Source organism: Brachionichthys hirsutus, chromosome 9 (assembly GCF_040956055.1).
Source record: "Brachionichthys hirsutus isolate HB-005 chromosome 9, CSIRO-AGI_Bhir_v1, whole genome shotgun sequence".
Lineage (NCBI taxonomy): Eukaryota > Metazoa > Chordata > Actinopteri > Lophiiformes > Brachionichthyidae > Brachionichthys > Brachionichthys hirsutus.
In genome coordinates this window covers 10457301-10482455 of record NC_090905.1, presented here as the reverse complement: position 1 = coordinate 10482455, position 25155 = coordinate 10457301, and the positions used below count along the sequence as shown (strand labels likewise).

Genomic DNA, 25155 nt, shown 5'->3' with positions numbered 1-25155 from the left:
TGTCTGGGTTGAATGAATGAATGAATGAATGAATGAATGAATGAATGAATGGTTGTTACAAGGACATTATTTTTCCACATCAGTTGCTTCTGTGAGTCATTTTCAAAGCCTCTAAAGACATCCTGCATCGCTATTCCTGCAAACAAGCTATGGGGAAGAAGGACTACCGGAAATACTGAAACAAACGCTGTGAGTTCTTTAATGTATGTTTCATTTCTCCAAGTCTCTAATGAAGAGTGCTGCAGGAAGAAAACTGTTGGTCGTGCTGAAGCAGGCCAAAGTGGTCAGTATTGTTTCTGTTGTCACTTAATTGCATTAAGCGAGTATTATTAATGTCTTTTCTCACAATAATGTTGCCTTTCTAATTTGTCTGTTTTAATTTTATGGTGTAACAATAAATAAAACATCTGTGAAAAGAACTGGAGTCTGAAAAGCGATCCAGGGGCGGTGAGGCAGTGCAGTGAAAGAGGGGCTTGATTGCATTGGGACAGCATGTGAGAGGGAGCAGCGTGCTCAGCCCAATCACAGTGACGTAAGGAAAGGGGGCTCTTATCAACGAGCAATGGCCCACTTGACAATCACGCAGGAACAAAACTGCTCCATTTAGTGCTGATTGCAAAAACTGCTGCCCCCCCCCCCCTCCATCTGAGAGCTGCATGACTCCCCGACATCTCCCAGTTTACAGCCAAGATCCTTGAATGGAATTTATAATCACAACTATCTTAACCCTTTAAAGACCAGTCTATCATATTTGATATTCACAATTTTGAGACTTCTACATCAGAAGTTTGATCCCCCCCCCCCCCCCCCCCCCCCAAAAAAAACCTCTGATGTATACAATCAGACACATGAATCTATATTTTCCATGTGAAAAAGATTTAGAAGAACTGATATATTAAAGCACATATACAAATTTGTGGTATTTATTTGTAAAAGGTTCATTAAGACCTTATTTTCAAAGAAGTAGATTTTTCTGGCTTTAAAGGGTGAAGGCTTGAGTTGTGTATTGGGCCATTAGTGCTGGTGTATTTCCGGATTTGATTACCACAAGAGGGCGCTGCAGGATCTACGGCTGATTTTATCTCCACTAAACTACAAATACTTCCTCTGAGGTAAAGCCTGGGGTTTGCCACTGAATCCGCTCTGATCTCATTCCATGCATATAGAGATCTACTCTGGTATGCTCTTAATCTGCCTCTCAGTGACGTTAAACCTCGAATTTGTAACAATTGGTATAATTAATCCTAATGACTCTTATACTTATATACACTAATGTATACATGGTTCTCAGAAAATATGCACACACATGATTTAAATGTGTATTTTACTTTGATTCATCTATCATTTGGTTTCATGATACATGCAAAATAGAGAGAGAGAAAAATAGAGCTGGCGACAATTTGCATCCTAAACCTGATGCACCTCAAAATTGAATAAACCACCCAAACCTTCATTATAATCCACTGACGGTGTATTGAGGTATCATGTTAATAAGAAAATTCTATAATGGCTTTGTAAAAAAAAACATATTGTGAGATGTAAAGCCACAGGGACATTGTATCAATATGTAATCATCCCATAAAGTGTGTTGCATTGCTGTAGATTAACCCAGCGTGATATTAATCCACAAACATGGAAGCAGAGAGCAGGGAGTGGACGTTAGTTTTCATAGAAGAAACGCATAAGAAAAAAAAGCTGAAGAAAATGTTTTTCTAACATTTTTAATTTAGTGAGGAATTAAAGGCCCTTTGGCAGCACTGTAAATCCTTTCATTTTTGATATAGAGCACTTTGTGATACTGGGAGAGTAATTGGAAACCAGTTTCTTTGGAAGCATTGTCACGTGATCTCCCATGGTAACCGACCAGTGTCACCAGATTCTCTCCGGGAGACGTGCAGCTTTGGTCCGACGCGACTCCACTGCATTTCTAACAACTCTGCAGCTTTCATCTGACTTTTCTCGGCTTCCACGTCCTCCAGAAAAGCGTGAGATCAGTCCGCGTCCTGCGAGGAGACATTTTAATTTCAAGGCTGAAAACCATGAGTCATCTTAATCCAGGGTAGGTTGAGTTTAATGTTTTACGTTCAATCGGAGATCCAGGTTTTAAAGGGAAGGCAAAGTTATTCTGTCTCCATGCAAGTAATGTTCATTTAGAAGATGTAGTTCATATGGAATAAAATAGAATTATTCAACAAAATAATCCCAAATGTATTTATTTTTCTGTCATTTTTTATTATTATTACATTAATGGTGAGAATAAGAAACTGTAAAGCAAAGGGAGACAAACATGATGGGTATCACCATTTGCACTTTTTTTTGTGATCGACTTCATCGATTCTCATCACCACAAAAGCATCATCAATTTTGAATTAATAATTCAGATACCTATGTGAATGTGGCTCATTGTGTGGGTAAAACAATACAGTACACCTGTATGACAGTACCGTACACACAACGACCTTTAGGCATTTATACTAAGATAAAATGGAACGTTCCATTCTGTGACAGGAGATATTCCTAATTCCAACACACTGGATTTAAGGAAGTAAACAGAGCTCATGCACTCTATGCTGTCTTTTTCAGTTGCAGAAGGAGGAGACAGACGAGGCTAAGTTAGCGTCCCCTCTAATACCTGTGTGTAACGGAACCGATAGCTAAGATGTGTTGTCTTGAATACACAAACGCAGGAGGAAGTCAAATCACAGCCGGAAAAAAACACTTTAAAGTACAAACAGACAAACAGACATGGCGTTGTGACTTCCTCTTTGGAGAGAGGATTGAACGCCAGCATGAAGCGTGTTTATCTTTAATTCAGTGTCTGTTGTGTGTTCTTTTTGTGTAGACTTATTTCAGCCTACAACAGTCTCACAGACAAACATCTGGCTGGATACTTCAGCAGCATTCGGATCAGGAGGCACCTGCAGAGAGCAGGGCTGGTACGTCAACATGACCCTGACTGATTCATTCATTCATTCATTCATTCATTCGTTTATATTCGAAATTATTTGAAACTTCAAAATAAATAAGAATGGCTATTGTATTTAAATAATTCATGGATTATTGGCTGAAGAGAAGAACTGGACACAATATTTTTTGGAATGATTTTACAAAAAGCACGAATAAACCGATGAAAATTGTCTTCAGGCGATTTGATGCAAAAATGTTTCCCTCATGTTAAAGCCTTTCGTCACTCACAGCCATGGAAACAATGCAGATATTGTAATCAATCATGTTTTATTAAATCTGTTCACCAGCAGTATTGGTACAAAATACAAGGAAATGCAAAGTGTATAATATTTATGTATTTGTGTCTACTGGGGTTGGTTATCTCATCACTCTAGCAAGATGGCAGGAGGATTTTGGGTTCTAGTCCCGGACTGGTTGTCTGTTTGTCTTTCTGTCTGCCCTTTGATGAACTGTTTAATACCCATCAAACTTTTCCAATCTTTCCCACTTTAAACTACCAGAAACAACCACAGGAAACACACACACACAGAGAGAATGCTGTTGCCCGTAGTAACCTCCATATAAAGAGTAAACCCTGCTGGCTTTGTCGTTGACTCTAGATCACCAGGAGTGGGCGGATCGTTCCGGACAGGGAGTACAGACACAAGCAGATCCAGAGAAGCCACCAGAGACACGTTCGAGAATGCTTGGCCCAGGCCATTTTCCACCAGGTGCTGGAGATGGAGGTGAGAGTGACGCAGTTCACCAGAGGAAAAATCAGTCTGAACCCCGTCAGCTAATTTGTGCTTCTCCTTGCATAATAACCTATGGTAATTACTTCCCTACAGCGTGTCCATCAAATAGAGATCAAAAGGAGGCTGGAGGAGTTTGCAAGGAGGGAGAGAGTGAATAAGATCAAGGTACATCTTTTACATTTTAACACTGATTCTCAGCCCTCTTTCCAATCCAATGCATACATGTTTATTTACAGTACAATATTGTACAAATATCCCCCAATTCAGAACAACAGACAGAAGGCAACAGTATTAATGGCTTCTGTTGTTGTTTGGAAGGTGGAGTGCTCAAAAAGGTACGAAGAAGACTTCGCCCGCATCCTCTCTCCACACCCGCCCTCGGGACACAGGGGCTTCCGGAAACAGAAGTCCGGGCCTGAAGGGGAGAACTCTGAATCCTCTGAGTCTGTGAGTCTAAAGCCTGCCACCAATCACAAACTGGCCCTTATTTTAGAGCTCTTATAGATGATTCAAGCTTCGGTGACAGAACCAATATTAGACCAGGCCGTATAAGATGCAAAGAACAGTCAGACCTGCATTAAATAAGATAGAACATACGAGCTTTTATCAAAGTCAGTCCTGCTCTGTTAAAGAGCTACGATAAATTAAGTGAAATATCGGCTGACTCCAGGACAGATTGTTCTACCATGCAGACATTTCATCAGTGGGTCACTAAATGTAATGTCATTTAATGTAAAATAAATGTAACTACTCCTTAACATGCTGTTAAATAACTATTATTTTTTTTATTTAACTCTTTAGCTGCCACAGTAATTCCAATAAAATGTTCCGTTTTTATATCACTTTTTGAACAGGTTGTAACTTAAATATTGTTAGAGATAAAGCCATACTGTAAATAAGTATGAACCAACGTTTGTGATGGGAATAAATTAACACATCTAATAATGTGGAAAAGTTCCATCCAAATGCAATCATCACGCAGGAAAAACGATAATCGATACAAAATCAAAGCAAAACCAAAAAGCCACCACCTTGTCTTGTCATGGACATGTACAAACCAAAAAAAATAACCGAAGTGGGCAAGATAAAGAACATTCCCCGAGTCAATGCCGCGGAAAAGACGTCACTTTCAGGGTCAGCTCTGGACAGCTCCATATAGCCGACTACCAAGCCATATGTAGCCGGCTACATATGGAGCTGTCCAGTGCTGAAGTTTGCCTTCAGGATCAGCCCTGGACAGCTCCATATATAAATAAAGCAGATCATATTAAATTATAGTACTAAAATAATGTGAATAGCATAAATCAATCAATTACAAAATACTGAACCACCCCATGAATTGAAATCATATAAATATGCAATTAAAAATAATGTAGAAAATGTAGAATGGTAAAATATCACTTCTTCCAGTTATAAGTACATCAAAGATGATTGACTCATCACTATTTTATTTATTCTGTGCAGCAAAGAACTCTAATATAACGCAAAAGTAAAATAAATGGCAGTAAAAGGCTGACTGAATGTGTGCACATTGGTGCTGCAGCCGGGCTGGTCTCGACCCAACACGGCTCCGGAGAAGATGCAGAGGCCGATGCGTCTGAAGCCGATCCACAGCAGCAGCACCGCAGCTACGCTCAGACGCGGCTCGCCTCACAGACTCCCGGAGGCCTCCGATGAGAACCTGCAGCCGTTCGCCTCCACTGTAAGGCTGCGGCATGCGAGATGCATTCATTCATCAGCCGTTTGCATTTCATTAGTCACGGAGGGAGACTCATATTAGATTTAAAATAATGTACAATCTTTATCTCTTATGAAATGTTATCTTCAGCACGATTGATCGTTTTTACAAGCCCGTGCACGGTCATCGTCATTAACCTCTCTCCCAGATGGAGACCCGCAGACGTCTGACCAGACTGGAGGCCTCCCACGGCATCTCACCCTACTGCCTCCCAGTCATCAACAACTTTGTCACCCCGGTGCCTCCAGCAACAAAGAGGAAAGAGAGCGGGACAAGGGTCATCCCCAGCAGCGGGCTTAGAAGCCGCCGATTTCGTCCTGCCACCTCCTTCAGTGGAGCTGAATTCCACGAGGTCTTTAACCTCCTTTGTTTTTTCCCCGGCAACAAAGGTTTCTACGAGAAATTTAAATATAATGCAGGCCCTTTGGATTAGAACTAATAATTAAAATCTGCAGTATGTATTCTTTTTTGGAAGATATGTTGTATGCTTTTTTTGTGTGTGTGTATGAATTGTATTTTTTTTTCAAAATGCAAAATACATACGAATATTCTGAGAATAATCTAGAATTTAATACGTAGAGGGAAAAAAATTAAAAGCAGTAAATTATCACAGTTATTATTCATTTACACTTGTTATAGTGAGACAATACATTTTAGATTACTCAGATCAGCATTGGCATTAAGAAGATAAAGGATTCATAATACATCTGAAAATGTCCCGTTTTAATCCAGGACCCCCCCACGATGAGGAGCTCTGTGCACCAGAGCAAGGTGCCCGTTAACATGATGTACTTGGGCAAAACGGTGCATCTGTCCCGTGACCTGACCGACAGCAGGGACGAGGTCAAAGTGTTTCAGCAGCACTGTGGAGGAGAGAACCTGTGTGTTTACAAAGGCCTCCTCCATGAGGGAGGTCAGTGTGAGGCTCTGTGATTTGTTCTGAGTGAAAAATACAGTTTGGATAACAACTGCCTCCACCAGGGAGGTTGTGTTTTTGACAATATTTGTCTGCTTGTTAGCAGCATTTCGGAAAAACTGCTGGATTGGGATTGCTGGATTTGTTCCCATCTTGATGGGGGGAAACAATCTGAAGCTGGGTCTTGGTCTAACTTAGATTCCATTCAATTTTGAGAGCGATCCGGATACCTGTCTGGATTTAAAAACAAAAACAAAAAAAATGATTTTCCCATTTACTTTTAATGGAGCCTTTTTTCAAAAAAATCATATCTTGTAAAATATGCATTCCATTCACGCACCAAAAGTCACAGTCATAAAGGGGTCTGATATGAAATAGCATGCAAAATGTCTTCTGGATCTGATCCAGAATGAAGTCAGGACAAAAAAAAAATTATAATTTTAACATTAAAGCTCCATTTATGGATTAGAGAATCTGTGAGAAATACACATTAACTCTGATTGACTATTGACCATTTTGATGATGATCCAGACAGTTATCTATCGTGCTATCACTCACTGAAATAGCTGCCCTCTGCACATCCGTCACTCCAGCAACAAAACCTCATTCAAATACAATTTAAGAAGGCATTACTTACAGCTGATCAATGGTCCTGTAATGACTAATTAAATGTTTGTTCTGTTTTCTGGATGCTCTCTTGAGAGATGGTTTTGACGATGAATACATGAATGTAAAGTTTGTTGAGGTATATTAAAATGTTACAAACTCTCATCTACATCCTTGGTGTCTTTCCTTCAGAGACTTTCCGATTCATTTCAAGACGACACCGAGGTTTCCCCTTCAGCTTGACCTTCTTCCTCAACGGGCTGCAGGTGGAGCGGGTGAGCTCCTGCTGCGAGTTCAAACACAGGAAAGGCTCCAGACTCTGTGGCAGGCACAGACATTTTGGTTTCTATGGTGTAGAGGGCGCTTCTCCCTGCTACAAGTAGGTTATCCTTCTGAAAACTGTGCATGCAAAACTTACATGAACGTTGTAGCCCACTCCTCGTTAGATAAAGATAGGTTAGAAAAGATAGGAGAAGAAAGATGGACGTAGTGAGGGAGGACATAAGAGTGGCTGGTCTTGGGGTGGACGATGCAAAGGACAGGGTGAAGAGGAGAAAGTTGATTTGATGTGGCGACCCCTCATGGGACAAGCCGAAAGTACAGTAGTACTAGTAGTGGTAGTAGTAGTAGTAGGAGTAGGAGTAGTAGTGGTGGTGGTGTAAGATGACTATGCTAATGTTTTCAGGTGCATCATAGCGATGGGGCTGGACAGGAATTCCAGTCTTCCACCAAAGTGGGCCAAAGAGGATGGAAGAAGAGACAAGTCAGTGTTCAGCCCAAGTGATGCTCCTCAGATGAAGACAGAGAAGACAGGAGAGGAACCTGCATCCCGTTCAAAGTGTGAAAGCAGCCAATCACAAGAGGAGGACAAAGTCAGAGATGGTTAGGAAGCAATCACAGCGTTTAAAAAACAAAAAAGTACTTTTAAGTTATATAACTGAATGTTATGACTGAAAATCAAATCAAACATGAAATAAAAAAAGAGAAGTCAATGATTTGACCTAAAAAGACTGCATCAAGAAGACGTTGCAGCTACATAACATATTCAGTGTTCTTTACCGTGTTGTTTTTTCTTCTCCAGATTATGAGGAAGACTTTGAAGCAGACAACGAGGACTCTGCAGGAGAGGCACATGTGAAAGAAAATGAATCCCCATCTCCAACCTGTGACTCTCGAAGACAGGTTAAAGAGAAGGACGAGAAGGACGGTGGGTGGAATCTATTGCAAACATCATTTATTCAAATGACGGCACCGTTTCCACACAGCAACTCTGAGAGGAGCTGCAGGTAAAGTGGAAGCTTGCATATTAATTTTTCACCACTTTGTCTGTCTTGCACAGAAGATATCAAGTCCAGTTCAGCTTCCAGCTTCTCAGGCAGCGACCAAGAAGATAGCGATGAAGCTGATCAAGACTCTGGAGAGGATGAAATGCCCAAAAACGTTTTCAAACCAGATCCAACTGATGAACGAAATCCCGAAGCAGCCAGTGCCACTGGGGACGGGTCTGCTGGAGCTAAAGGCGCTGACACACGCAACAGCGCAGGAGACAACACAGAGGTAGACATCTCTGCCACCAGTGTTCCGTCAGAGAACAAGAATGCAGAGAATGATGACACTTCAGAAGACACACAGGCAGAGGACATGGTAGCTAAGAACAATCAGAAGAGGGGTGAGTACAATTATTGAGATGTTCAGATATCAATTCTAAATATATAATACATATAATAATATAAAAATTATATATATATATATGTACCAAAAATATATTAAACATAGAGCCATAAACATTATGTCCAAACTGTACTCCTTGAAATCTTGGACTATATTTTTGCAAAAGCCAAATGATTTCTTTTCTTGTTGTTGTTCAAAATAAGTTTGTTTGTTGTGTGCCCATCTTGGTTGTGCACGGCATGTTTCTTATGCATGTGTTTGCTTTCTGTGCATATCAATTATCATTTTGCATGTTGTGTTGACGTGTGGGATGCAAACCTGGAAAGATTAAAGGCATATTTTCACTGTGTGTGTGTGTTTCTTTATTGACTCACACCTCTCTCTACTTTGCGTTTGCGTGTGTCTCATTTATGCTATCACAAATAACGATCACGAGTGACTCAGAATTTGCTCATCATGTCTTCGCTTTAATGTTTGTTCAATGTTTTTTTTTATTGCTGTTGCTCAAGCCAAATCTGTGCAGGAGAAGCTCAAGAAGTCCCGGCGCAGCTCGGAGCCCGAGCTGAGCGACATCAGCACCGAAGAGCAGGAAGAGGAAGAGGAGGAGATGTCACATACAGGCCCTCCAAAGGACAGCAAGGGTATACAACATTTAAATTTCCATTGAAATGAACCAGTAACCTAGACAAACCACTATCAGTGGGAAATGGTTTCTGTTAACAACACCTCAAATATATTTGCAGATGTGCTTCTGGAGAAAGCAGTGATAGGTACAGAACAGCAGGAGAACCTCTTAGAGGAAACAAAACAAGCGCTCCATCAGAACAGTGATGGTGCTGAAGATGACAGGGTTAAAGGAGACAAGGAAGACGAGGAAGCTGGATCGATGGAAAATACAGCACTGACTAACGAAGCAGAGGAAACGGAGAACAGAAGTCTGCTTCCTGTCCATAAAGAGGAAACGCATGACCAGACGTCAGGGCCTCAAGAAGATGCCGCTGATAAATCCACCGACGTTGCAGAGAAGGCGGAGAAGAACAAAGAGAAAACTGCTGCTGATGCTGACAAACATCTCAACGAACCAGGGGAAGAGGCAGCAGGTTGTGTATCAGAGCCGGATGAAGAGACTGATGAGAGAGCCGTGTCGAATAATGCAGCAGTGGAGGCCATGACCGCAAGTCAGACAGCGGAGATGAAAGGAGAGGCTTCAGAGGAGCGAGGGGCCCACGTATGTGAAGAGGCGCCCATAACCGACACAGGCAAGCGGCAACAGGGAGGCAGCGAGGACCAAGGGGCGGTAGAAGACAGAGAATTCACCGCAGACAATTCAAGCGGCTCGCTGGAGGGGAGCGGAGCCACCATAGTAGAAAAATCAGTGGAAACTAATGAGGACAAAGCACAACTTGAGAGCAATAAAGCTGATATTAAACAGGAGGAGCTGTCAGAAGGAGGGACCGGAAAAGAACAAGAAGTACGTGATCCGGACGAAGAGCCGGCAGAAAAGTCTGTAAAAATAGATGATAAGGGAGAGAATAAATCTGAAGACGAGTGTAAGGAGGAAGGAGATCCAACAAACGCAGAAGAGCTGGCAGAAGCTGACAAAGGTGAAGAAAATGAAGTGGATGATAAAGATAATGAAAGTAAAAGGGATTCAAACGGTGAAGGAAAGACACACGAACAAGCGGAGAAAACCAGCAGCGAAGAAGATAAAGCTGCAGCTGAGGAGAGGGCAGATGAATCACGAAAGACAGAGAAAGACAAAGACAACGATTCTGCCAAAAGGGGAAATCACATGAAAGAAAATGAAGCTAATAAAACTACCGAGGTTGAAAGTCTTACTGATGCACACACAGCTGCTAATCCGAAGGATGATGCGGTAGTAGAATATCAGAATGCGACCGATGCTGAACCAGGTGATGCTGCAAAGAACAAATTTAATGGAGGCACTGAAGAGACGGCTGTTGCACCTGCTGACACTGTACCCGGGGAAGAGCGATTTGAGATGGCTGGAGAAGCTGAGGGAAAAACAGATGCAGTCGTGACTGAAGATAAACTCAAAATATCAGGTGAAAACAGCACGTTAGATGTTGAGGCAGCAAATGTAGCAACAAAAACCGTGGAGACAGTAAAGACAAAGGAGGCTGAGGATGTGAAGAGAGAAAGAGAAAGTGAAGAGAGTCCAAATGTAGAAATTGATGCTGAAAATGGAGAGATTTCTTCCGGAACAGACGACAAGTCTCAAGATGAGGGAGAGGCTCAAACAGCAGAACACACAGCAAATGAAAACGAGAGCAAAGAGGTAAAAGAAGTAGCCATGGATCCCGGAGATGACAACGTTGATCAGGCTTGTGACACCGATGTGGCCCAAGGCGAGGCCAAGGAAGGGGACAACAAGAAAGATGGGTCCTGTAAATACCAAAATGGCAACTTGTCTGACCATGATCATGAAAGCAGAGCTTCAGCTGTGATCAAAAACAGCACCGACATTCAGAGTGAGATCACTCATATGAAAGTTCCTTCTTTAGGTGATCAGGAACAATTAATACCCATCGCTGTAGATTTGGATGGTGCCACTCCCAAGTTAGAAGAATCGACCAAACCAACTAGAGCAGATGGATATCCACTAACTGATGGAAACACTGCTGCTGCTGCTGAGCTCTCTGGTGCAGACAGAGAAAATGAAAGTAAGGCCTCAGAGGAAGGAGCGAGTGTGCTCCTTAAACCCCAAATGCAGCCGCCCCCCATTGCAAAAAGCAAGGCCAAAAACGCAGACGTAATGGTTGCAGGAAGTAACAAGAATCCAGATGGCTTAGCGGGAGAGGACAACATAGACCTGGTGAAGAACTGGGTGACCATGCATCAAGCATCCAGGTATTTTGAGACATTTGTCGAACCTTTAGAAGACCTGAAGGAACCAGATTCTCAAGAATCAAACTCAACAAAAATGGATGACGGTGAACAAAAGCACATGGCTGTAGATATCAATGAGTCAAAGGACAAAACCAAATTGGAAGGGTCAGAATTTAAGCGCAGTACCTTTGAAGACGGCCAGCTACGCGTCCCCATCAAAGACGCAGTGCAGGTGGAGGAGGAGAAAGATGGGAGAGACCTAATACCAGAGGCAGAGAGTGAACAAAATGATAGTGATTTTCTGAAAGGAGAAGAAGTAAGGTTGGAAGAGAACAAAGAAAGCAGCAGGGGTTCCCTGAAAGAAGGCACGACTAGAGAAATGTCAGTGCCGGATAACCCTGAGCAAAGTGATGTTTCCAGAGCAGAAGTGGAAAGCATTGCAGACGCTGGTCATAGTGCGAGCAGCGGCAGGCCTCAGGCCGCGTCTGAGGTCCAAGCAGAGGAGGCAGCGACTGAAAATGATCCAGGCTTAAATGAAAAACAAACGGAAGAAACAGAAAGGGACAGGAACAAGCAGACACACACACAGGAAATAGAAATAACCAGCTTCACATGATGACCCCCCCCCCCCCCCGCATTAAATCATCTGATGTGAGAATCGACAGAGAGACAGGAAGGACATGCGACTGATCCGAGATATCCAGCACACCCCCCACCTCCCCAGTAAAGAGACCACCTGAGCGCCTTCTCAGCAGATGAAACCCTGTTTGGTCACAGCTCATAGCCTCTGTTGACGGCGGCAAGAACAGAGAGCGAGCATCAGAGTTCTAGCCAGAGTGGCACGAAGGTTCAGAGATGCTTGCTTTCTGTTTGTTTTTATATTTTAAAAACATATATGTAAAGCAGGAAAAGTAATGATCTGAAAACCACGCTGATGGTCCAATGAAACACAACCTACATGCCTACTTTAAAAGTCAGTGAATGTAGTTGCTGCTTGACATAGACTTTACGTCACAATAACTCCACCTGCATCCCTCAGCAACCCCAAAGGAGACGCCGCGTTACTAAGTTTGGACCCCTGTCCAAAAATGTTTACAATAGACGTTGTTTTGTTGCTTACAACGAGCTGTAGCTTGTGAGCGGTCTCAAGTGCATGCTGATATCGCCCATTACCTGTAAATGGATACGCTTCCTCTCATCAATGGCTGAATAATTCATAGCTGTTGGACTTCCACTGCTGAGATCGTACGCTTTGCAACCCCACAGTGTTTGCAGGACTTCAGCTGCTGCTGCTCTCTGTGCCAATAGAAGCACATGCAGCAGAACAACCAGCTAACCGTGGCTAAAGCGCTGAAAGGTCAAAGATGGACCTCTGTGAGCGATGCGCACTGCTGATTGATTGTTGCACTTCCTTTCCACCTGATTGCATTGTGTCGATTTGTGAGACTTCATCGGTTCATTTGATTGTCCACGCAAAAATCAACACGACTTTCTGGTATGTGTTCTCTTTGAGTTCCAGCACACATTTACAGGTTCACCGAAGCTTTTATTTCTGATTCTTGCAAAGCACAACCAGCATTTAAAAAAAATACTTTACTTGATATTCATTACAATTTTAATTAAAAACCACAAAAAAAAAAATAGTATTAGAAAAATTGACTAACAAAATAAAACAAATACAAGTGTTTGTGTGTTTGTGAACAACTCATCAGTTGCATGTTTCAGCTGTATACAGATTTGTTAAAAGGATCTTCAATCATTCATCTTGCGGGAAATAAAATGTCAAAAATATCGATGAATTAATTAATGCAGTAGTAGTAGTAGTAGAAGAAGAAGTACAAAGGAAGTCAAAGCAGGGTTAGTTACTCTTCTCAAAGCTGCCGCTTTCTGATAGGAGAACGGCGTCACGCAGGAGCTACTCAATTATGCATGACCTCTTCAGATAAATGTCAGAGTGCTGCCTCCATACAGGAACACATAGAAATTAAGATAGTACCTTAAAGATGAAATCATAATAAAATGACATGACACTCACTACACTATCTGTGTGAGGTGATTTGGAAAAGCCTGACGTGGATGTCGCAACAAAAAAGAGATAATTTGAGAGCAATTCTGTTCTTCCTGCTTATGCTGCATCCTCCATTCTCTCAGGCTTGAACAAATAACATTTTGTACTGCAAATCGTGCAAACACAGTGCACCGTGTTCCACTTATGAACCTCACGGGAGCTGCTGTACTGTGCCGTTGAGGCACCACAAGTTATTTGTGCGCATGAAACACTGTGATGGCCCATTAAAATCCCAAGCTCATTAAAGGAAGTGCGCTGATGCAGTTGTACGGGGAAGAAACCGTTACCGAGTGAGCGAGCTTCTGCGTGACAAACAAGAACGACGTGGCCTTACTAATAATAGAACGTGACAGCACCAAGGGAGGATCACTCGTGGTCAGGTATTGCCAGTAAATGTGAAAAGACTACAATCATGGGGACACGCTGGTGCCATTCATCAGCAACACGCATGCTTGCTGATGCAGCTGACTCAGCAGCAACTTCCTCTTTGTCTAAATGGCTAATGAGCCTATGTCGTATACCGAATATTGCTGTTTGATTGCTAACCAGATTTACTGCTCACACACTTTAAAGGGAGATAAATTAATGTGTGTCACCTCTGGGGAGGCGTACCAGCCTCTGATCAGAAGTGCCCGAGATGGGTTTGGGGATGGAATAGCCAATAGGAGGCCGGATGTGGTGGTACGCCATGTCTGCTGCTGCAGCAGCTGTTAAAAATGTATTTACAGTGAATGGTCTGAAGTCATGTTTTGGTCTAGGATCTCTGTTTTACTTTATGTCTCCCACTAAATTCACTAAATGTGCTTTGCTCGTTTCTTAACTTCTCTTTGAGGTCAATTGAAGACTTATCAATATGACTTGAGGAGTTTGCACTTTGTTCACCTTATGGAAAACTTTTTTCAATCCCTTCACACCTCATGCCTGATTTACGGTGATCCGATTTAACTCTTTATATCATCATTTAAGTCCTGAGTTGAAGAACAAGTACCAGGTTTTAAGTGCACAAAGGGAATCTCCCCGGTCAGCAGCTCCCAGAGACAGAGGGCATAGCTGAGCTGTTTCAAAGCAGCTGATCGTCACACGGATGCACAGAAACGCAAAGCGAGGCCCGATGACTGAAATCTGTTTTTTTAAGGTGGTGAGTGATCGACGGTGAGAGAAACACTGGCACCTCTTTCACAGAGTTGTTTTTCTTTGTATAAAATAAATCAGAGGTACCACTGCATGCCCATCCTCATATAGCAGAATATTATGGCAGCAGGGAGCATATCAGTAATGACCAGTGTTGGGAAATAAACTAGTAACTTAAGGTAATAATATTACTTTTTACCAGTAACGAGTAGTGTAACGAATTACTTTTTCATTTTGAGTAATAATATTACTTTTAATTTTTTTCAAAAGTAATATATTACTTTTTTCACTCCGACCGGATACGGAAACGATTCGTCCTCGTCTGTTTTTAAGGTCGGTGGCGTAAACTCGATCCGTTCCGTTTGGTGTTGTTCTGCTGCCCGCTCGCACCACGGAGGCAGACTGTCTCTCCGTCAGAATCAAAACATTCAACTGCGGAAGTGTGTCGGTCTGTCTCCGCCCTTCAGAGTATAATCCGTTCAATGATTTGCTAACAATACGACGGACAGAAGCGACAGCCAATCAGATCGCTGGAAAGTCTACCGCTAGCTTGTTAGTGGCAATATCAAGGCTATTTAGTACGAAGGAATAAAACATATTCACATACGGTTAATATTACTTATACTGTTGCCATACTTATACATACCTACATATATATTCCCTTGTTTTTGTTTAATTATGTGGGAAAATCTCTGATCTCCTCGTCTCATTCTTAAAACTGCATTTTACTTCATCCAAGGATGAAATTGAATTTAGGTCACCTAATTTCACTTTTGCATCAGAAACCATCTTTTTTTTCCCCCGTACAAAGCATTTTACTTTCTAAATACTTGCCGACTGATGCCCGAATTCATTCATGAAATTAAATTTCTTATTCCCAATTTGGCAGCAGAACAACATACAACATAGGAATGAGCTGACGGCCATAACAATAGCCAACCATGCTCATGTCGATTAATGAGAAGTGGCACATTGATCAGTAAATAACTTTACTGAGCAAAAATGATTGAAATTTTCTCTGTACAGAGTTTGGTATTTTCCTACATTCTAATTGAGACACGAACGCAGCACCATTTTGTCTCTTGGCTGAAACTTGTAGGTCTTAATTAAATTCTCAGATGTTTAGATATTCATAAATCACTTAGATTAAAGTTAACAAAGAGCATCTGTTCTCATCACTGCAGTAAGAATACTACTATTGATAAACCGGATTTATTACCTGTTCACACATGGAACCCGGTCAGACAAACGGGTGCCTTAAAGTTCTTATCTTTCCATCAGCGAGAAAGATTTAAATGAATTAAACACTTACGACGTAAAGTACGTTGAGAACGGAGAGCGTGTTTTCGGTGCAAAAGAATCCTCCGCAAACCATCCTGGCCGCTGAAAAGCGTCAACCTGCGCCTTCAACACACGGTGAGCCTGAATCCGCGTCACGGGATGTCTTCTGGTCTCCAGGAGGCCTAACCCTGCAAACCCTGGTTTTATCATTTCTATTGTCTAACGTTAACTTTTTTTCTTTTCTTTTAGCTGTTTTTGGGTTGATAAGGAGCCAAAATCACCATAACAGTGTAGAAACATGGGAAAAGTGAGTTTTCCATAATATGGGACCTTTGAAAGAATGTCCTTTGCAACAACTTCCATTTCTGGTTGCTGACTACTTTCAATAATTTCTCTGCAGTCAGAAAACAACGTGATTTTTAATATATTCATACAGAATGATAGTCATGAATAAAGTATTCAACACAATCAACATTCAAGAACAAATATTTCTACATAACAGGTTCCTGAAGACAAAGTTCAACTCTCAGCAATCCTTCTGAAAGAGCCCAACTCGTACTCCATCTTACAAAAATCTCAAACAATTGTCAATTCATATACTAAATATATATTTTCATAGATATGTCAAAGGGAGGCCTTCCCCCCAGGGTGGACACATTTCATGCGTCGTTCCAAAACATTGGCGTAGCTGAAAGGTTTTTCACACATTTAAACCGTCATTCTTTGTGCCTTTTCAAATTAGAATTTTGTGTGAATTGTTCACCAAATGTTTTACATCCATAGGGCTTCTCACCAGTGTGGATTCTCATGTGGATATTCAAATCAGATTTTCGCATGAATTGTTTCCCACATGTTTCACATCCATAGGGCTTCTCACCAGTGTGGATTCTCATGTGGATATTCAAATCAGATTTTCGTATGAATTGTTTCCCACATGTTTTACATTCATAGGGCTTCTCACCAGTGTGGATTCTCATGTGGATATCCAAATCAGATTTTCGTATGAATTGTTTCCCACATGTTTTACATCCATAGGGCTTCTCACCAGTGTGGATTCTCATGTGGATATTCAAATGAGATTTTCGTATGAATTGTTTCCCACATGTTTTACATTCATAGGGCTTCTCACCAGTGTGGATTCTCATGTGGATATCCAAATCAGATTTTCGTATGAATTGTTTCCCACATGTTTTACATTCATAGGGCTTCTCACCAGTGTGGATTCTCATGTGGATATTCAAATGAGATTTTCGTATGAATTGTTTCCCACATGTTTTACATTCATAGGGCTTCTCACCAGTGTGGATTCTCATGTGTCTTTCCAAACCAGATTTTTGTGTGAATAGTTCCCCACATGTTTCACATCCATAGGGCTTCTCACCAGTGTGGATTCTCATGTGGACATTCAAATCAGATTTTCGCATGAATTGTTTCCCACATGTTTTACATTCATAGGGCTTCTCACCAGTGTGGATTCTCATGTGGATATTCAAATGAGATTTTCGTATGAATTGTTTCCCACATGTTTTACATTCATAGGGCTTCTCACCAGTGTGGATTCTCATGTGGATATTCAAATCAGATTTTCGTATGAATTGTTTCCCACATGTTTTACATCCATAGGGCTTCTCACCAGTGTGGATTCTCATGTGGATATTCAAATCTGATTTTCGTATGAATTGTTTCCCACATGTTTCACATCCATAGGGCTTCTCACCAGTGTGGATTCTCATGTGGATATTCAAATGAGATTTTCGTATGAATTGTTTCCCACATGTTTTACATTCATAGGGCTTCTCACCAGTGTGGATTCTCATGTGGATATCCAAACCAGATTTTTGTATGAATTGTTTCCCACATGTTTTACATCCATAGGGCTTCTCACCAGCGTGGATTCTCATGTGGATATTCAAATGAGATTTTCGTATGAATTGTTTCCCACATGTTTTACATTCATAGGGCTTCTCACCAGTGTGGATTCTCATGTGGATATTCAAATCATATTTTCGTATGAATTGTTTCCCACATGTTTTACATCCATAGGGCTTCTCACCAGTGTGGATTCCCATGTGGATATCCAAATCAGATTTTCGTATGAATTGTTTCCCACATGTTTTACATCCATAGGGCTTCTCACCAGTGTGGATTCTCATGTGGATATTCAAATCAGATTTTTGTGTGAATTGTTTCCCACATGTTTTACATCCATAGGGCTTCTCACCAGTGTGGATTCTCATGTGGATATCCAAATCAGATTTTCGTATGAATTGTTTCCCACATGTTTTACATCCATAGGGCTTCTCACCAGTGTGGATTCTCATGTGGATATTCAAACCAGATTTTTGTGTGAATTGCTTCCCACATGTTTTACATCCATAGGGCTTCTCACCAGTGTGGATTCTCATGTGGATATTCAAATCAGATTTTCGTATGAATTGTTTCCCACATGTTTCACATCCATAGGGCTTCTCATCAGTGTGGATTCTCATGTGGCCTTTTAAGCTTGCGTGCTTTGCGTAACCCTTTTTACATAATGTACAAACATATGGCTTCTTACTTGCGTTAGTTCTTCCTTGGGATTGAAACTGGGGCTCAATCTCAACATCTTCTCTGCTCGTTTCACCCCCCTCCTCATGGCTGACAGATACGCGAGAGCTGGTAGAGATCAGCAGGTCAATGTCTGCTGCTCCAACCACTGAGATTATAATCGGCATGTTGACAGCAGGCTCGGTCTCTGCTGCACCATCTTCATCTTTCATGTACAGAGTCTGATCTTCACTCCGGAAATCTTTCTCATGAGTCGGAGTCAACATGACGACATTAGTCTCCCGCTTCAGTACAAGCTGCTCTCCCTCCTGACTGGTGAGGAGTTCCTCCGGTTCCTCTTTCAGGTGAGGAAGCTCTGGGTCCTCTTGCTTCATGCTGGACTTCACCTCCTGGTTCCAGAGCTGCTGATCAGCAGGGACCTCCTCCTCCTCCTCCTTACAGACATGACGCTGTGGGCGATCTGGAGGGACAGAGAACAAGAGGAGTGTGACGCTATTGTGATGACACACAAGTAGACGATAATGATGATGAATATATTTATTAGGTAGAATGTTAGAGTACAAGTACAGTCAAACATCCTGTGTAAGAGGAGCATTTCAAAAAAGCCATTGCGGTCTTGTTTCCGTTGAAAGTCCTTAAACAATATATACGGTAGTCCCTCGATATAATGCGGTTCATCTTCCGCGACGTCGCTGCTTCACGGAGTTTTAATGCAATTTTTCAGATTTTCTTTTTTGCACTTGAACGGAGGAGGAAGAGGCGTGGTCGGAGGAATTGTGAAATACGGGCGAGTTGCTATCAATCATTTCTCATGTGTTCAAGCTCGTAGGTTGATCATTAAAATTAAATTAGTTATTTCTAACAGCTATCATGTTTATTTGTTAAGCATTTGTTTTATAGCGCGCTTATTCCGTGTAAAAAGAGGCTTTTATTTTGTAGGAGCAATAACGTCACGTCCCTTTCCGATTTTGGTTCTTCCTGTCGATACATGTAGCCGCTGCCGTTCCGCTGTGCTAAGCTATCCAATAAAGAAGCCCACGAGAGGCTAGAGACAGCACGAGTAGAATATTTGTTCTTCTGCACTCCAAGCTGCTCTTTCCTCGTCCTGCACGCCTTAACATTATTAACAGGAAAACGTTTGCTGTACGTACTATATATTTTTATTTCTCCAATGTTTCGTTCTGAAAAGGTTTTGATCTTTGGTTTCATTCTATAGTACTGAAACAATCTATTTGGATTAATGCCTGACTGTTAAAAGTGTATAAAGTGTGTGGTGAGGGGTTTTACAGCCTTAAAACATTTATGTACATGTATAATAATTGGAAAAAAATAAAGAGTGCACTACATTGCGGATTTCATTTATTGCGGGTTATTTTTGGAACGTAACCCCCGCGGAAAATGAGGGACTACTGTACATATATATATATATATACGAGGAAAAGAGTTTACCGTTTGATAAAATATGGATAAATTGACCGTCAAATCTTCCGTTTCATTAATATATAATGACTTTTTGTTTACCTATCCTGTGTAACTTCAATTCGGGCCTCAGGTTGCGACCCAGCAGTCCGCGCTGGCGATTTATCTCTTCGTCCTTGGCGGCAGTTTGTTCAAACGTTCCAAAAATATCCTCTTCAGGAGCTGTTAATCGCTTTTTAACTACATTCCCCAATAATTCAAATGAAGACATTTTTGTTAACTGAACGAAATACTTGAGAAACCAATAAAATACCGACTTTCACTGATTTCACGTGCGCAGAGAGCTAACGCGACAAAAAGCATTGGTTGACTTCCGGTTGTTGTCCCCCACAATAACCTCCGACTCGGAAATCCTCCAAGCTTTTTTGTTCCGTTGTCGCTGAGGGTAAAACGACGACGACTGATGGAAGGGAATCAAAATTCGAGTGCTTCAAATCAATAGAAAGGAATAATCAACTTCCATTTATTCCAACAGGGGCTGAAAAACTCGAGAAACTCAATTTCCTGAAATTTAAAGGAGACATATTATACCCTTTTTCCACAAGTTAACGCAGTTCTGGGGCACTTATATGAAATATCTGTGCCAGTCTTTTGTTAAAATAGCAAACAGATACTGTGTTGTCTTGCTTAAAGTAATAATATTACTTTTTTACCAGTAACGAGTAGTGTAACTAATTACTTTTGTTTAGTGCCAACAGGCTTCTGCAGGGATTCATGAAATGATCATTTGAATCACGTGTCTTGGACGAGGGACGTGAAGAAACCAGGAAACCACAACGTTTAAATCGGTACCGTATTAAATTAGCACTGAAGTAACAACCTGGAATAAAAAGGGCCCCAAAGGCCATAAACTAGTCGCTGAGTTTAAGTGTTACCAAATGTTTGTTCTATGGTTAGACAGTCACCAGGGCTGCATGCAAAGACAAAGATTAAACTAGTGAGAAATAAAATCTAAAGGACACAATTATGGGTCTAATTTATACTTAAACATATATTTATTCTGTATCAGGATTTGCTTTTACAATTTAGACATTTCACATTCAATTTTAGAATACAAAATGTCAATTAATATTCACATGAATATTGGAGATGTATTTAAATTGCAGTAATTGCTTGTAGTAGTTTGTAGTATTGGCAACATTCAGAATGTTCTGATGCACCTTCTGCACAACTTCTGACAGTTAAAATAAATGTTTTTCTTGTTATTCTTATTCCACTAATGTGCATATTGTTTGCGGCCTCATGGCCCAGCAGAACTTTGAGCTTGTTGTCTGCTTTAATAAACAACTGAAGTTGTTCAAAAAGTGTTTTTCATTATCAGTTTGAGTCCAGATGTGGTTTCATTGAGTGAATTTATGAATTCCTACAAAGTAAAAGTCTTTGTGTTCATTTAATTCAAATGAGGGTCCAGATTGACTCAGACGGACTCATCATGTCGTGTGTCCAGGAACCTGTTTGGAGTTAAACCAACAATGAGAAGTTACAATGTCGGCTGTAGAAAAGAGGAGAAGAAACATCTGCTAATGTTGAACGTGCAAAGTAAGTGCTAGTACTTTAGCACCCACCTGTTGAGGTCCCTGTGGATTATAGGCTGGGTAAGATTGTGCAGGTAATCCATGCCCTTCGCCACGTCAATGGCAATGATGAGTTTAGACTGCAGGTCGATGAGCCTGTCCATTGAGACATCATTAAAGGAGCAGCCCACTTTAGTTTCAGATCAATGGTCCCTGCCAATCACACGCAGCACTTTACACAGATCAATGGGGCAGTCTGTAAAGACCAGCACCTGGCCACACAGTTTGTAGAGCACTTAATGTGGATCAATGATGATCCAGGCCAGGGGGTGGGACGGGTGAGGGGATGGTTCTAAAGAGGCTTGCGGCCTTAAATATACACTGAGTGACGCCTTAAGGTAGATTGATCAGGATTTAGTTCAGTGTGTGAGGAATCAACCGTGACATCCAAAGAACTGATGTTAATGGATCTCTTCACACAAAACTGAGAAGAACTTTTACTCGAGTTTTAAACTTAAATCGACAAGTACCGTTTGATGGCAACAATTTTGTTTCGGCATTTGCCTTTGTAGTCTCTTCCAAAGGAACCTGCGGTGAGAAACACATTTGACGCTTTGCAAAACTTAAGATTGTCTGAAGCGTTCGGTTTGAACATAAAACACAGTCACCTGATCCAATCATCTCGCTGAACTCCAGCTCAGACAGCGGAAGGTGGAAATGAGATTGGCTGGCTGGCTCGGAGCAGGAGAACCTCTGCTTTCTCTGAAAAGCAAGAGTAACATCAGGCCTGAGGTGTTTACGATGTCATTACCGCAAAAGAAAGTCTGTTCTTAGGGATTATTCTGAGGCTCGCCAGGTTAATCTGCACATTGAGAGTATCGCACGTGTGTCAAACTCAAGGCCCAGCTCAATCACCGCTTTATTTTAACGAGGAAAAAGTAGCTGTAATGGTTTCTAAATATTGCAGGTGCTTAACAGTTAACTTAACATAGTCTGTGTCTAATTCTGGCCCATTGTGTTACAGCAAGCACGTGTTACATTTCATTTCATTTCATTTTATTCATATGCACAATAATAAACATAAACAAAACATTACAAAGGCAAATAATAGTGCAGGAGAGGAAAAGAAGCCGAAAGGGCTTATATAAAAATCCTCCCCTCAAGTTCAAATTAACTAAACAAAATCAATCAATATATATATAAAACAAAAAAAGGAAGTTATATAAAAGCTAAAAAGGAAAAGATACACGGAAAAACCCAGCAAACAAACTGAGCAAAGGAAAGAAAGATAATATAGAAAATAAAATAAAAACAAAAATAAAGTAAAATAAAAACAAAAAATAAAAACATTTGAACGTAACCCTGCCATCTCCTGCAGAGCACTTTAGTGACCCCATCTATTTCCGGCTTCAGAGGCTTTATATATCAATATATACTATGATCTTCAGTGGGCAGTACGGTGATGTAATGTGTCGGGTGATCTGCTGTACTTCACAGCACCTTTGGTCATGCTTTTGATCTTTCCCAGAGCAGACGGGACAGAGACATAGGATCAGTCTAAAAGAGAACAGCATTTTGAAACGTATTCGTAAACATTTAGAGGACTTGATTTTCCATAGAGCTGACTCACCCCCTCCTGGCTGTGAATCCTCATTACAGGGGGAGTCGTCTGGGCGCTGGTAGTGTTTCAGTAAAGTGACGATGGAATCATGACCTAAGACAGAAAAGCAGAGCAGCGGTGATTTTCATCAAAGCTTTCCTCGCGACTAGGTTCACTTTCAAGCAGACCTTTCTCATAGGCCCACATCAGGCAGGTCTGCTCATCCTTCGCCACACTGGTCCTGCTGGGGTCACAAGCAACCAGGTTCATGTCGGCCCCGCTGTCCAACAGGAACTCCACCAGGCGGATGTGACCGTGAAAACATGCACTGTGCAGAGCGAAACAGAGACATCAGGGTCATTATTTTATTATTCAAGGTCAAAGTCTCGGGTTGCATTTAAGAACTATTTTCATTATGGAGCAGCGACAGGCCCTTCTCTGTTCGGTAGCTCACATTCACCTTCTGAAACGCCTCATCAGAGATGAGGCGCAGAAAGATCAACAGGAAATCACCCTCCTCTGCTCATGAAAAATGATTGACACAAGAGCAGACTGAAGAGACTGTGGCCATAAACAAAAAAAGAGCACTAAATATCTACACTATTACTCACTCAGAGGGAACAAAAATCACCTGAAAGCAAGTTTGAGGTCCCCCAGCTCGCTGTCGTTGATCTGGAAGTCATCCTACTTCTCGATGACCAGAGAGTACGACTCGCCCACCTTCTTCTTCCACTCGTCTTCACAGTCCCGTCATCAGGGTTGAACAAACCCTTTCAGTTCAGTACAATTGCCAATATGCAAAAATATATGAATATTAATTTGTCTAAAATTGAGTACCGGTATGCTGTACTATTATTTAAGCGCTGGTTCTGGACAGTGTGTGTGTGAGAAACAGGGATGGTAGCTAATAGGAAAACTTAAAGACTCCAGACTTTCCATCTTCACTTCAAACCTGGCAACCAGCACCATGGATGCATGACACAAAACGATAAGCGAGAAATTACCTGTACATGTCTGAGTGGGTCTTCATTTGTCATTTCCCATTGGTGTGGTCTTCTTCTTGCAGTATGCTGTGTAGTTTGATTTAATAGAGCAGAAGCAATACAATCTCTCTCTACCACAATGGCACAGGTCCAGATGTCCAGATAAAAGGGATCATAGCTGTGGGCTAAAAATAAACACCTGAGTGGAATGCCTCACAACTATGACAACTGATCTCTGAATGCAGGCAGGGGTGTGTGTGTGTGTCAGGATGACTGCATGTATATGAACGCCTATTGGGACCTTCTCAGTTATGAGATCCGCTCGTCTGATCTCACGACCATTAAAGACTGCAGAAAAACATCATTTCTGAAGAAGAGGAATTGAGCATTGTCTTACCAATGATAAGTGCAAAAACCTGTGTGTGTGTGTGTGTGTGTGTGTGCGTGCATGTACACTTTAATCACACAGCAAGTTTGTATAAGACATAGCTGCTTTATTTTAAACCAAAGCATTTTACACAACTTAATGTGATCAAACTGTCGTGCATTACATCCATCCCTGAGGAGCAGTGAGCTGCCCTAATGGTTCCCATAAATATTTAAAACATAGAAAATAATCATTTGAAATAAAGAAAAAATTATCAGTATAAAGACAAAAATAGAAATATGTTTCCATCCACCATGCCCCCCCCCCCACACACACACAAACGACCACCAAAGCAATGTAAGACGAGAAAGCATCTGCAGAGTGAATGTAGGAATCCTACTATGGCGACACTCTTCATATGATAGGAGGAGACAATCAAATTTCAGAGCCCCCTTTTAATCATTTTCCCCACAGAACCCTAAAAATATTTGTAGAAATATGAAAATGAAACACACAACTATTTAACACATGATAATGCACTTGCACAGTTTGGTGGAGCTAGAAAACACATTTATATTCCCCACACGCCCTGATTCCTGCCACACATAAATTATTGTATGCCCTCACCTGCATAGTTTAGTATGAATGTGCAAAAACATAATAATCTGGCCATGGATTGTGCAAATGATCGCAGCAGAGGCGA

At 41.4% G+C, this 25155-nt stretch overlaps 3 protein-coding genes across 3 annotated transcripts; 1 reads left to right on the top strand and 2 right to left on the bottom strand.

Moving 5' to 3' along the window:
• Positions 1-2039: 2039 nt before the first annotated feature.
• On the top strand, positions 2040-12098 carry erich3 (glutamate-rich 3). The gene is made up of 14 exons (XM_068743564.1): positions 2040-2059; positions 2843-2936; positions 3567-3692; positions 3795-3866; positions 4020-4148; positions 5245-5403; positions 5588-5791; positions 6172-6352; positions 7154-7340; positions 7647-7843; positions 8043-8168; positions 8301-8630; positions 9142-9273; positions 9376-12098. The coding sequence occupies exons 1-14, from the start codon at positions 2040-2042 to the stop codon at positions 12096-12098; spliced, it is 4680 nt and encodes a 1559-aa protein (XP_068599665.1).
• A 390-nt stretch (positions 12099-12488) lies between these two features.
• Positions 12489-23435, bottom strand: tnni3k (TNNI3 interacting kinase; the record flags this gene model as incomplete). The annotated part of the gene is given in 13 exon segments (XM_068743563.1): positions 12489-12560; positions 12656-12778; positions 14147-14182; positions 14184-14257; positions 14539-14614; positions 14616-14806; positions 21555-21658; positions 22033-22090; positions 22171-22225; positions 22227-22264; positions 23003-23059; positions 23133-23216; positions 23291-23435. Coding segments are annotated over 13 exon segments (1113 nt in total), but the record flags the coding sequence as incomplete, so codon positions are not given.
• On the bottom strand, positions 16380-20199 carry LOC137899050 (zinc finger protein 420-like). Its single transcript, XM_068743057.1, has 3 exons — positions 20031-20199; positions 18411-18969; positions 16380-17822 (listed from the first exon to the last, which is right to left on the bottom strand). The coding sequence occupies exons 1-3, from the start codon at positions 20197-20199 to the stop codon at positions 16679-16681; spliced, it is 1872 nt and encodes a 623-aa protein (XP_068599158.1). The 3' UTR covers positions 16380-16678.
• Positions 23436-25155: the final 1720 nt, after the last annotated feature.

Excerpts from the sequence above, each read along its gene's own strand:
- erich3 (XM_068743564.1), top strand. The coding sequence starts at position 2,040 with ATGAGTCATCTTAATCCAGG. Across the intron at positions 2,937-3,566 it reads ACCTGCAGAGAGCAGGGCTG|ATCACCAGGAGTGGGCGGAT; the intron begins GTACGTCAACAT and ends CGTTGACTCTAG. Across the intron at positions 5,404-5,587 it reads TGCAGCCGTTCGCCTCCACT|ATGGAGACCCGCAGACGTCT; the intron begins GTAAGGCTGCGG and ends CCTCTCTCCCAG.
- LOC137899050 (XM_068743057.1), bottom strand. The coding sequence starts at position 20,199 with ATGTCTTCATTTGAATTATTGGGGAATGTAGTTAAAAAGCGATTAACA. Across the intron at positions 18,970-20,030 it reads ATTGAAGTTACACAGGATAG|ATCGCCCACAGCGTCATGTC; the intron begins GTAAACAAAAAG and ends CTGTCCCTCCAG. Across the intron at positions 17,823-18,410 it reads AAGCCCTATGGATGTGAAAC|ATGTGGGAAACAATTCATAC; the intron begins ATGTGGGAAACA and ends TGGATGTAAAAC.